This window comes from Erinaceus europaeus, chromosome 14 (assembly GCF_950295315.1).
Source record: "Erinaceus europaeus chromosome 14, mEriEur2.1, whole genome shotgun sequence".
Classification (NCBI taxonomy): Eukaryota; Metazoa; Chordata; class Mammalia; order Eulipotyphla; family Erinaceidae; genus Erinaceus; species Erinaceus europaeus.
Window position 1 is genome coordinate 5,201,837 of NC_080175.1, and position 13,139 is coordinate 5,214,975.

The 13,139-nt window shown below is 46.4% G+C and overlaps 1 protein-coding gene across 1 annotated transcript in view; it reads right to left on the reverse strand.

Moving 5' to 3' along the window:
• Positions 1–8,733: 8,733 nt before the first annotated feature.
• The window catches only part of ACADSB (acyl-CoA dehydrogenase short/branched chain), a 44,454-nt gene continuing 40,048 nt past the window's right edge, over positions 8,734–13,139 (reverse strand). Inside the window, exon 11 of the mRNA XM_016186662.2 lies at positions 8,734–12,076. Within this exon, the coding sequence (XP_016042148.1) occupies positions 12,006–12,076 (71 nt within the window). The 3' untranslated portion in view covers positions 8,734–12,005. The remainder of the gene's footprint in view (positions 12,077–13,139) is intronic.

The following is a 13,139-nucleotide window of genomic DNA, read 5'->3' on the forward strand; positions in this document are numbered from 1 at the left end:
CATCCAGCTCCTAGTTCCCAGCCCCACCCCCACCTGTCACTCATCCATCCACATCTATGTGGGCTAACCTAGTCTCTTAAGTCATTGGTCGGGTAGGTAAAGGTGGGTGGCACTTCAGTGGGTCACTGCACTCGGGTGTCATGGCTCCCTGGTGACTAGTCGCAAGTCACCTTCTGTTACCTCAGGTGCATGGCACCCCTCCTACTAAACTAGCATTTCTGCTCTCCCAGCATCACACACATCCTCACTCACCGCAAGCTCCGGTGGAGGCCGTCGGCACTATGACCGGTGCCACCAGAGGTTAGAAAGTGCCACCTCAGAGAGGTCCAGTGAGTCGCCAAAATTCCCGTGTCGGGGAGCAGATATTGAAACCCCAGCTGTCTGGTGTCAAAACCCAATCTCCCGGGTATGAAAGAACACACATGTTTCCATGAGTGAAGACCAGGGTTCGAGCCCCCAGTGGGGAAGTCTCACAGTTGCTGGAACAGCACTGCAGGTATCTCTCCTCACTGTCTCTCCTTCTTTACCTTTCTCTGCCTCTCACCCTTTATTTAAAAAAAGGGGGGGATAGGCACACCTGGTTAAGAACGCATATTACCAAGCACAGGGACCCGGGTTTGAGTCCCTGCTCCCCACCTGCAGGGGATCCACTTCATGAGTGGTGAAGCATGTCTGCATGTGTCTATCTTTCTCTCCCTCTCTCTATCTCCCCATACTCTCTCAATTTCTCTCTGTCCTATCTTAAACAAAAAGAAAGAAAAAAAGTTAAAAAAAAAAAGAAAGAAAGAAAAAATGGCCACCCGGAGCGGTGGATTTGTAGTGTCAGCACCAAGCCCCATCGATAACCCTGAAGGTTAATTAATTAATTAATTTAATTTAATTTTAAAAAAACCCAGTCAATCAACCAAACAAGGTAAGGGTGCGAAGGTCCTCGCTTTGTGAGTTCAGCAAATTTCCCTTGATGGCAAATGGGGCTAATGGCAAGTCCCCAGTGTCTGAAATGGTAAGACATCTGTGATAGCAAGATTTCCCAGAACTGCTCAGGGCTTATCTTCTGGAAGCATCTTGCGGTGTGTGTTGGGGGGGGGCAGTTCTTTGCAGAGTCCTCTGTGGCCCCACAGCAGAGAAGATGCTGCCTATTACTACCAGAGCAGACGCCTGAGGATCCCAGAGGTGAACAGGGACAAGGTGGCAGCTGTGAAAGAAAGTGTTGCTTGGGAGTCGGGCGGTAGTGCAGCGGGGTAAGCGCAGGTGGCGCAAAGCACAAGGACCGGCATAAGAATCCTGGTTTGAGCCCCCGGCTCCCCACCTGCAGGGGAGTCGCTTCACAGGCTGTGAAGCAGATCTGCAGGTGTCTGTCTTTCTCTCCCCCTCTGTCTTCCCCTCCTCTCTCCATTTCACTCTGTCCTATCTAACAACGACGACATCAATAACAACAACAATAACTACAACAGTAAAAAAGCAAGGGCAGCAAAAGGGAATAAATAAATAAAGTATTGCTTGTCTCTGGGTGTTCTGCTTTTTAATCACCACCAGCTCATGCTTGTACAACAGAAAGTTTGTGGCTGGACGGTGGTGCACCCAATTAAGTGTGCATACTGTGTGCAAGGACCCGCACAAGGACTCGGGTTCAAGCCCCAGCTCCCCATCTACAGTGGGGATGCTTCACGAGTGCTGAAGCAGGTCTGCAGGTGTCTATCTTTCTCTCTCCTTCTCTATCTCCCTGTCCCTCTCAATTTCTGTCTATAAATAGAAAGAAAGAAAGGAAGGAAGGAAGGAAGGAAGGAAGGAAGGAAGGAAGGAAGAAAGAAAGAAAGAAAGAAAGAAAGAAAGAAAGAAAGAAAGAAAGAAAGAAAGAGGAAAAATGATTGCTGGGATTGATGGATTCATAGTGCTGGCACTATGCCCCTGTGATAACCCTCGAGGCAAAAAATTTCTTTTAATATTTATTTATTGGATAGAGACAGCCAGAAATCAAGAGGGTAGGGGGATAGAGAGGGAGAGAGACAAAGAGACACCTGCAGCTCTGCTTCACCATTTGCAAAGCTTTCCCTCTGCAGGTGGGGATGGGGTCTCGAAACTGGGTCCCTGAACACTGTAACGTGCTTAACCAGGTGTACCACCACCTGGTCCCATTTTTTTTGTATTTTTTTCTTTCTTGGATAGAGGTAGAGAGAAATAGATAGGAGAAGCAAGAGAGGGAGGGGAGGGAGGGGAAAATAGGGAGGGGGGAGGGAGGCAGAGAGAGAGAGAGAGATGCCGGCAGCACTGTTTCATTGCTTGTGAAGCTTGCCCCCTGCGGGTGTGCACCGGGCCTTGAACCCAGATCCTGTGTAGGGCACTGTGTATACTCAACCAGCCGGCGCACCACCTCCCACACCCCATCTTTAGTTATGGCTGCAGTAAACTGATTCGGCTTCAATATCCAGGGTGTTTTCTAATAATCACCCCAACCACTTTCAGCCCAAACTCTCACTCCACTCCACAGTTGTGAAGCTAAGAGACCAATCAATGCCCAGTGTCTCAGAAAGTCGCTGTCACACCAGCTTTTGCAAAAAAAAAAAAAAAAAAGAGGAAATGTTTTATTGTTCTTTTTTATTTTAATTATTTTTATTTATTTATTGGATAGACACAGCCAGAAACTGAGAAGGAAGGGGGTGATGGAGAAGGAGAGAGACAGAGACACCTGCAACCCTGCTTCACCACTCATGAAGCTTCCCCCTACAGGTGGGGACTGGGGGCTTGAACCTGGGTCCTTGTGCTTTGTAACATGTGCGCTCAACCAGGTGTGCCATCACCCAGCCCCCAGTTTTATTGTTCAAATCCACAGTTAGAGCCTAGAGAATATTATCTCAAATCAGCATCTGCCTGAGGCCCAGCAGTGGTACGACCAGTTGAGCACATTGCTACCATTCTCAAGGACCTGGGTTCAAGCCCTCCTCCCCACTTGCAAGGGGCAGATTCCTGAGTAAAGCGACATTGTAGCTGTGGCTCTGTCTCCCGCTCTATCTTTCGCTTCTCTCTCTTTATCCACTAAATAAAAAAAATTCTTACATTTTTATTTATTTATTTTCCCTTTTGTTGCCCTTGTTTTTTTATCGTTGTTGTAGTTATTATTGTTGTTGTTATTGATGTCATCGTTGTTAGATAGGACAGAGAGAAATGGAGAGAGGAGGGGAAGACAGGGAGGGAGAAAGACAGACACCTGCAGACCAGCTTCACTGCCCGTGAAGCGACTCCCCTGCAGGTGGGCAGCTGAGGGCTCGAACCTGGATCCTTACGCTGGTCCTTGCGCTCCACACCCACTGCACTACCGCCTGAGCTCCCAAATTATGCTTAAATTTTATTTGTGATTTATAGTGGGTTATAAACCATAAAATGACAAGGTCTAGTTCTACACCAGACAAAAGTTCTGTGTTGGGAGTCGGGCGGTAGCACAGCGGGTTAAGTGCACCCGACACAAAGCTCAAGGACCGGTGTAAGGGTCCAGGTTCTAGCCCCCGCCCCCCGCCACCAGCTCCCCACCTGCAGGGGAGTCGCTTCAAAGGTGGTGAAGCAGGTCTGCAGGTGTCTGTCTTTCTCTCCCCCTCTGCCTTCCCCTCCTCTCTGCATTTCTCTCTGTCCTATCCAACAATGACGACAATAATAATAACTACAACAATAAAACAAGGGCAACAAAAGGGAAAATGAATAAATATTAAAAATACTTAAAATAAGTTCCGTTTCCCCATCCTCCCACCTCCCAAAGATCACCACCAGAGCTCTTACAAGTCTTAGAAACAGCTGCCTGCTTGCTTTTTGCAAGTTTATGTGTATCAGCTCTCCAGATTCCACACGAGTGAGCCCCCAGTAGTTGTCTCTCATCTCTTTACTTAGTTCGCTAAGCACTGTCACCTCTAGTTCCATCCATTTGGTCCCAAAGGACACAATGTCATCATTGTTGATAGCAGAAGTTTCCCGTGCAGTGTTTAGCCCATAGGAAGGTGTCTCTCTTTCTCTCTATCTCCTCCTTCTCTCTCAATCTCTCTCTCTCTGTCTCTATCCAATAAATAAATAAAATTTAAAAAGAATCAACCCCTGCCTTTTCCCAAAGAGCTAACACTTATGTACAGATGCCAGGTAGGGTGGGTGTGCAGGGAAGGGGGAGAGGGGAGAGAGGGAGGTGGAGAAACGGGGGGGGGGGGGCTAGGTCTGGGACAATCTAGAAGGGTAGAAGGTGCTCCGATCTCCCCACCTCCGGGGCAAGGTTCCTCCATCTTCCTCCTAGAACAAAGTGTTGGGTCTTAACTATTATTTATCCTTTCAAAAGGGCCAGGCCAGCAGGAAGGGGGTGGGGATGGGAGTCCCTGAGGCTATCCTGCTGGCAGCTTCGGTTTTAGCATATTAACTGCTGAGGTCAAGTTTAACTCAATTAATCCATTTCTGGTCATCCCCCCACCCCCCCAGCCTGGTCCTTTGGGACCCATCACTCCTTTGGGCAGTAAAGGAGCCTGGCTCAGTGATGGCAACAGCTTTTCGGGTGTTTTGGCCCATGAACAGCCTCAGGTCTGTTCCTAAACATAGCCTTCCTCATTTAAAATACTTCAGGCAGCTCCTTCCTTCCTTCCTTCCTTCCTTCCTTCCTTCCTTCCTTCCTTCCTTTCTTTTTAAAAAAAATTATTTATTTCCTTTTTGTTGCCTTGTTGTTTTTATTGTTGTTGTAGTCACTGTTGTTGTTGATGTCATCACTGTTGGCTAGGACAGAGAGAAATGGAGAGAGGAGGGGAAGGCAGAGAGGGGGAGAGAAAGACACCTGCAGACCTGCTTCACCGCCTGGGAAGCGACTCCCTTACACCGATCCTTGCACTTTGCGCCACATGCGCTTAACCCGCTACCACCTGACTCCCACTTTCTTTCTTTTATTTTACAAGATAGCACTGCTCAACTCTGGCTTCTAGTGGTACAAGGAACTGAACCTGGGACTTAAGAACATCAGGCATAAAAGTCCTTTGCACAACCATTAGGCTCTCTCCCTCCCTCCCTTCCTTCCCTCTCTCCCTTCCTTTTCCTCATCCTCTCCTTTCCTTCTTCCAGTCCCTCCCTTCCCTCCTCCCTCCCTTTCTCACTTATATACAGAGTCAGAAAGAGCCCAGAGCACTGAGCTTTCTCAGCGGGGTGGTGGGGCTTGATCCTGATGGTGCGCTGGCAAAGCTCACTCCCCAAGAGAACTGCTTCCCTGGCTCCCACCGGCAGCTTCCTGGATCAAGGAAATAACTGTCAGCAGTAAGTAGCTCACTGAGCTTTTGTGCTCAAAGGTCAGAGGCTGCAGGCTTAGTACCCTGGCATGGCCATAACAGAGCTCTGATCTTTTCTCCTTTTTTTTTCTCTCATTAAATTATATAAATACATCTTTCAAAAGAAAGAAAGAAACAACCCTTCCAAGGCTGGGAAAAATAATTCAGCCTGTTAGAGCACAGAATTTGCATGCTGAGGCCCCTGAGTCTCCAAAGGTCACAGGTTCAATCCCTGAACTATCTTATGCCTGAACTGAGCCCTGCTCTGGTCTCCTACAATAAACAAACAAATAAATATCTCTAAACATCATCAAAACAATTTTTTTAAAAAAAACCTTCAATCTCATGTAATTTAAAAAAATCTTTATTTCTGGGTGCTGGGCTGTGGTTCACCTGGCACATGGTACCACGCACAACGACCCATTTGAGGCCCCTCCCCTCCACCTGCAGCTGGGATGCTTGACGAGTGGTGAAACGACAGGTGTCTCTCCTTCTCTGTCTCCCCCTCCCTTCTCAAGTTCTCTCCTATCAAATACAGGGGGAAAAAAGATAGCTCCCAGAAGCAATGCATTTGTCATGCAGGCACCGAGCCCCACTGACCACCATGGTGGCAAAATAAATAAAGAAGTAAATATTTATTCATTTATTTATTTATTTATATAGACAGAATAATTGAGAGGGAAGACACATACGCGCGCACACACACACACATGCACCCACGCACACACACACACACGCACACACGCACGCGCACACACACGCACACACACGTGCGCGCACACACACGCACACACGAACACACACACACGCACGCACACACATGCACACGCGCGCGCACACACACGCACGCACACACGCACGCACGCGCACACACACACACACACACACGCATGCAGCGCTGCTTTACTACTCATGGAGCTCCCACTCTGTGGATGAGGACTGGGGGGTTGAACACTGGACTTTGTGCATGGTAATGTTTGTGTACCACCAGGTGTACTATTACCTAGCCCTGAGTCTCAAGTCCTTTTTAAAAGTTTTTTCCCTCGAGAGCCAGTATTGGTCTTGCCTGTCTCTAGTAGCGTGTGTGTGTGTGTGTGTGTGTGTGCGCGCGTGTGTGCGTGTGCATGTACGTTGAACGGGGAGAGTGCAGGCTCTCTTTCCACCTGTGGGGTTGGGGCTGACTGGGGTTGAGTTGGGGGAGGGCTTCCTTACAGGGCTGGTGTCTGCGCTCGAGCTCCAGGGGCAGTGAAATCGCAGATGCGTGAGGACCTGGCTCCACAATAAAGAAAACAGTACCATTTTTCTTTTGTCTCATCTGACATCTTTATTTATTTCAGTAGATGAGTTTACCTCATTTACAGCTGTGAGTACTGCTATGTTTTGGTTATGTTCCTTATTTTGCTTTCTGCTTACCATCATTTCTTTCTATTTGTTTTATTGTTGTTGTTATTGACGTCGTTGTTGCTGGATAGGACAGAGAGAAATGGAGAGAAGAGGGGAAGACAGAGAGGGGGAGAGAAAGGCAGACACCTGCAGACCTGCTTCACCGCCTGGGAAGCGACTCCCCTGCAGGTGGGGAGCCGGGGGCTCCAACCGGGATCCTTATGCTGGTTCTTGCGCTTTGCGCCAACTGCACTACGGCCAGACTCCCCATCATTTTTTTAAAAAGCAAACGTGTAGCTGAGAAGGTGGCTGAGTGGCAATGTGTGTGTGTGTCCCCATCAAGCAGGGGGGCCCCATTCTTTCGGCCTGTGTTGTGTGAACCACCCGCAGAAACAGTCAAACACCCTGGAGCCGGCTGCTCAATCCATTTGCGTGCGTTCTTGCCATTCGTGCGTGTTCTTGCTGCTCTTTGTACCTTGAGGTCCCTTCCAGAGAACACCACAGGAGGCACATTGCTCTGGCATTTCCTCGGTCCCTTCTCGTCCGTCTAACTGCACGTTCCTGGGGTCCTGCTGCCTCACTCGTTCTCCCTAAACACACAGACACGGTCCCACCACATCTGAGCAAGTTCTCAGCTAGCTTCTCTGCTTAAGAGAGTACCTGGCACACGTGCCCTTACAGAATCGTTAGCTGACAAAGGGCTAGTTGGTAGCCGCCTTTAGTTTGTGCAAGGCTCCAGAACAGAAGCCTAGCACACAGACCCACAGGAATGAGTCTGGGAGCGACTTCAGTTCCCAGCCCACCTAAATTTGAATCATTTCCGTCATGTTGCAATAAACATCTTGTCTGACTGTTTCTCTGCCTCAGTCTCTGTCTGTAAAACGGACTGACACAGCATCTGCTGCACAGGGTTGTGCAGGTAACAGGTGTCAGGAATGTGATGATGGCTGGCATGAGATAAATTCCTGAGAACTTAGCACTTACTGTGGCCACTCGGACGGCTCTAAAGAAATAATTTGTGCATGGCTTGACCTCAAGAGCTTTCTCCTCACTCACTGTATGGGGATGCACGCATCACAGAAAGGTGACGCCTGGGAGGGACACACATTCCAGTGTTCAGTCTGGCCATTTTTATCTTCTCTACTTCTTTTTGTATTGTTTACCAGAGCACTGCTCAGCTCTGGCTTATAGTGGTGCAGGGGACTGAACCTGGGACTATGGAGCCTCAGGCTTGAGAGTCTCTTTGCATAACCATTATGCTATCTACCCCTGCCCGCCATATTCATCTTTGCAGGTGGGGAGTGGGGGCTCAAATGTGGGTCTTTGTGCATGATAACATGTGTGTCAGGTGAACCACGGCCCAGCACCCAAAAATAAAGAGTTTTTAAAATTACAGGAGAGTGAAGGGCCTTTTTTTTCTAGTATTGATTTGATGATGTTTAAAGATATTTGTTTGTTTCTTTATTGTAGGAGACCAGAGCAGGGCTCAGTTCAGGCATAAGATAGTTCAGGGATTGAACCCATGGCCTTTGCAAGGCAGCATGGAGTCCATAAAACACTAGATCCTTGAATGAAGTGACTGCTTGACTGACATGCTTCTATGACAAAAGAAAGACAGGACTAAGTTTTAGATTTCTGAATGACTGTAGAAAATAAAGGGGGACCTTGGGCTGAAATCCCCAGTGGGGTTATAGACTGTTATGTGTCACTGAACAGAAAGTGTGACACCATGGTCTCTTTTGCAAAACACTACAAAGCGTGGGCAGAGATGTCAGCTGGATAACATCTTCAGGGTGACGACGTGCTCAGCAAAGATGCTTCTCCACTGCACAACTGCTTACTTATTAGGCTCTTTTTTTTTTTTAAGGGTCCTCTGGTAAATTTTTCTTTGGTGTCAATGATTTAAATCTGTTCTATATTATAAGACGCCTTCTCTGAGAAGTAAAATTGGCTTTCGTGAGGCAACCTACTGGCTTGGCAAACAGAGCTGTTGCCTCTATTTTGTAGGGAGATTATGCTATTTTCTTACTTCATCTGTATGTGTAACAAACAATTTTATTTTCCAGAGGAGCACAAATCACCAGGCAACTAGGTCTTTATTATTTTTTTCATTTTTTTCTAGAACACTGATTTTTATAATACTGAATACAGTCTGATATATATATACATTATTATATATATCATTAACAAAACTTTCATTTCATTAAAGATTATCAAAAATACATCAAAGAGGATGTAAGTAGAGCATTATAGCAAAACAGAGCATATCCTAAAATCAAAATCAAACAATCGCACACCGTCACCCTCATATTTGACATAGGGGTCATCCCCAAGGAGAGCCGGTGTTTGGTTTGGAAGGTGGCGAACGTGTATACACAATGACAATGACTGATCATAATACTTCTAACATGTTAATTCTCAATCACTTAAAAATCTCAGATGAATCAGCGACCATATCGACCTATAATAAGGCTGAAATTCAAATTGGCTTAAGCAGAAACGCTAGCTAGATGGGAGAGGGCTCTGGGAGTCGGACTCTTGTCTCTGTCCTCTAAGTCTGTCTGGGTTTAACTCGCTGTGATTCAGACTTTTTTTTTTTTATGATGCGGAGGGGTGTTCATGTTATAAAGTGAAGCCTCCAAGAACGCTCCCTTGGGGCGGCGGTGTGGAGTCCAGCTCCACCCTCAAGCAGCTGGGTCCTTGGTGTTTGTGTTCACGCCTCTACCATCAGCCATCAGAGCCCCACCGCCACCAAATCATCCAATAACCAAACAGTAATTATCAATGATAAGTTTTAGGAGGCGGATAAGCTCAGAGCCTCCCTTAGATATAAACAAGACAGGTAGTTTTAACGCCCCCAGATTCATGGTTATTAAAAACTTGAAGGGAGTGCTCTGGGAGGTGGTGCAATGGATATGGCATTAGACTCTCAAGCATGAGGTCCTGAGTTCAATCCCTGGCAGCACATGTACCAGAGTGATGTCTAGTTCGTTGTCTCTCTCCTATCTTTCTCATTAATAAATGAATAATTTTTTTAAAAAAGTCTTTATTTAAAAAAAAAAAAAACTTGAGGGGAAGAATGGCAGCAGAAACCCAAAGCATCTTCTCTGGTTGATGGCAAAGTGACACAATGACTTGCCATCGAGGAAGACGGAAGACAGGTGCCATCTACTGACAGTAACACCTAGTGAATCTGCAACTGTTCTCTGTTCATTCAGAACACTGCCAATTTTTAAAATTAAGGTTTAGGGGGCCGGGCAGTAGTGCAGCGGGTTAAGCGCACGTGGCGCCAAGCGCAAGGACCGGCGGAAGGATCCCGGTTCGAGCCCCCGGCTCCCCACCTGCAGGGGAGTCGCTTCACAGGCGGTGAAGCAGGTCTGCAGGTGTCTGTCTTTCTCTCCCCCTCTCTGTCTTCCCCTCCTCTCTCCATTCTCTCTGTCCTATCCAACAACGAACGACATCAACAACAACAATAATAACCACAACAATAAAAAACAAGGGCAGAAAAAAGGAAAATAAGTAAATAAAAAAAAAAAAGAGCAACAAAAAGGAGACTGAATAAATATTAAAAAAAAAGAAATTAAAGGTGTCCTCCACTGTAGGGGAGTTCATCCTCCCTTCCCCTACTTTCCTCCTGAGGTTGCTCTGTGGCCATGTTCCCAGGGACTGGAGGAGGGGCTTTACAGCATCTCCCAGTTGGAAAGGCAAGTACACTTTCTATCTTGTCTGATCTAAGGTCTACATCTGTCCATATTTCTTCATGATGTTTTAGGGAAACAGCTATTTCTCAATTGCATGTATCATATACAGTGCAGAATGTGTAACCCATTAATTTGCATACTAAGAATTAACTCCATTTGATAAGCAAAGAAAAATCACTTAGACCATGTCAAGTTTTTTTGTTTTCTTAAAACCAATATTACGCCTTCTTTCATCAAAGTATTAAGTTACTTCCCACTCAATGGCAGCAATCCCTTTTTGAAAAATTTAAACTCTTACCTGCCACTGTCTGCCTTCTTTCTGAGGGAGCCGGGGATATGTACACCTCTGGAGTGGGGTGTGAAGTGTCTGTTCCTGACTGGTAAATCTCTAGCATTAAAAAACTGCAATGCCAACTAGATATTTTGTTGAGTTTTACCTTTCTATGATTTGTGTTGTAAAAAAAAAATAGACCAAAATTTCCTTTTGACTTATACAATTAGTTGTAGGCTACTAAATACACTTTTTCAAACTACACAGTCCTTTCTATCCTCTCTTCCTTAATAGAGTTTGTAATTTTTATGAGGGAGTAAAACATCTCCTGGTGAATCACTAAACCAGAACATAGTTTCTGAGTTACTCTCATGATACATTCTAACATCTAAGTTTGAGGAAACAGTAATCGATTTAAGCAGGAAGGATTTATACTATTGAAAAGCACTGCATCATGGTGACACTTATAATCCTGAATACATTCTGATTACTAAAGCAAAACTTTACTGAAAACCTGTTTTTAAATGATCTGATTGAAACAGCCTCAAAACACAACTTCTGTACCATTCAATCATGGTAATAAGCAGTACTGTCTTCCTTTGCTAAGTATTTCCTCCCATTATCTGACTCCAGGATCATGTAAGCCTATGACTCATTCTCAGTTTTGGAACTAGAACTTGGAGATTTTTTTCCTAAACAGATTTTTTTTTCTCATTTGACAGGACAGAAAGAAATTGAGAGAGGAGAGGTAGATAGAGGGGGAGAGAAAAATGACAGCTCCGGGCCTGCTGATGCTCCTGGGGCATCCTCGCTGCAGGTGGGAAGTGGGGGCTTGAACCCGGGTCCTTGTGCTTAGTACTGTGTGAGCTTCATCGGGTGCGTCACTGCCCGGCACCCTCTAAACAGATTTTTTTTTAAATCAGTTTTTGCCAAAGTTTGCCAACGAAACAGAATTTACCTTTACTATTGAATTCTCAACTATAGTGAACATTCCTCTGACACTACAATGAGACTATAAAAGAGAAATAAGTCCAGTAAGAAGGACCTTTACATGTCTTTGTTTTTCCAGATGTGGACAGAGTTAAACCTCTGCATTTTCCAGAGTGAGAACAATAATCCATATAGAGCTATAAAAAAAAAAAGAGCTTTGGGGAAAAACATGGATGTGTTTCTTCCCAGATTTTAAACAAGTGGGTTCCCCGTGCCTAAGCGAAGCAGACTGAAAGATAAAATAGGGCAGCTGCCCCTCGGGATCCACGACTAAGGGCTTCGTGAAACCCCTAAGAGCTGTGGGGGCCCTTCTCACCCCTGGGGCACACGCGTTGTGCACTTCCCATGAGTGATATCCACGTGCCAAAGGCTCACTCCTGCTGGGTGTCAGTATTCAGCTCTGATGTGCCGTGCGATGGTGTTGAGCTGGATGTTGGAGGTTCCCTCATAGATGGTACCTTAAACAGCAGGAAGCAGGCGGAACAAGGAGGAGTCAGCCCACTGCCGAGAGCCTACACACGACACAGCTCCACGGACACCGAGGCTGCAGTTGCTGGGAAGCTAATAGCAGGGACATCACCCAGTATCCCCCGGGCCAGAGAGACAGCTCACTGGGTGAGGGGGCTGGCTTTGCTGTGTGTGGCCCAGGTCTGAGCCACACTGGGGGGCTAAGGCAGTGCAGCTCTGATGCTACGTTCTCTCTCTCTCTCTCTCTCTCTCTCTCTCTCCCCCAAATGAAAAAAGGACTCCCAGGAGCAGTGAAGTCATGCATGTGCAATGTCTTGGCGCTCAAAAAAACATATAAGTAGATAACAATAAAATTAAATGTCCCCTGAATGCGACACTGCTCGATAAAGCAGGTCCCCCTAAGAAATGCCACTGGGCTCAAGGACTTCCAGAACCAGCACTGAAGGGTTGATTCTTCCTGTTTCTATCCCAGTGGCTCAGAGCTCAGCTGGGCCCTCAGAGCAGGCAGCTCGCAGGCTGCCTGTGCCTCCATCTTGCTGTCTGGTGGCGGCGCATTTGATGCTCAAGCCAGAACAGACGCTTAGTTTCTGTTATTAGAGCCGTACTTCAAAGACCGGCATTAAACTACACGCATCCCAGGAATTAACAATATCTTTCAGAGAAAAAAAAAATTAGGACAGTTGACTCTGGTGGTTTCACTAATAAGGCAGACAAGGCACTTATTTCAAAAAGCCTTGATGTTTTAACAAGTCAATGATGGTTTAAAATATATAAACCCTTTTTCTCCAAAGAAAGGTGGTGTGTGAGGTGGGGGTGGGACCCAGCCGCAAGAGGCAGCGGTGGGGGGTGAGGGGCAGGGAGGACAGGGGGAGAAGCCATAGATAGAATACTGAAGAAATCAAAAACCTCTTTGCCTGGGTACCACTAATATAAAATAAAAGTGACAGCAGGAGAGATAGCATAACAGCTAACAAAAAGACTTTCAAGCCTGAGACTCTGAGGCCCCCAGTGCCATCATAAGCCAGAACTGAGCAGAGATCTGGTTAAAATAAT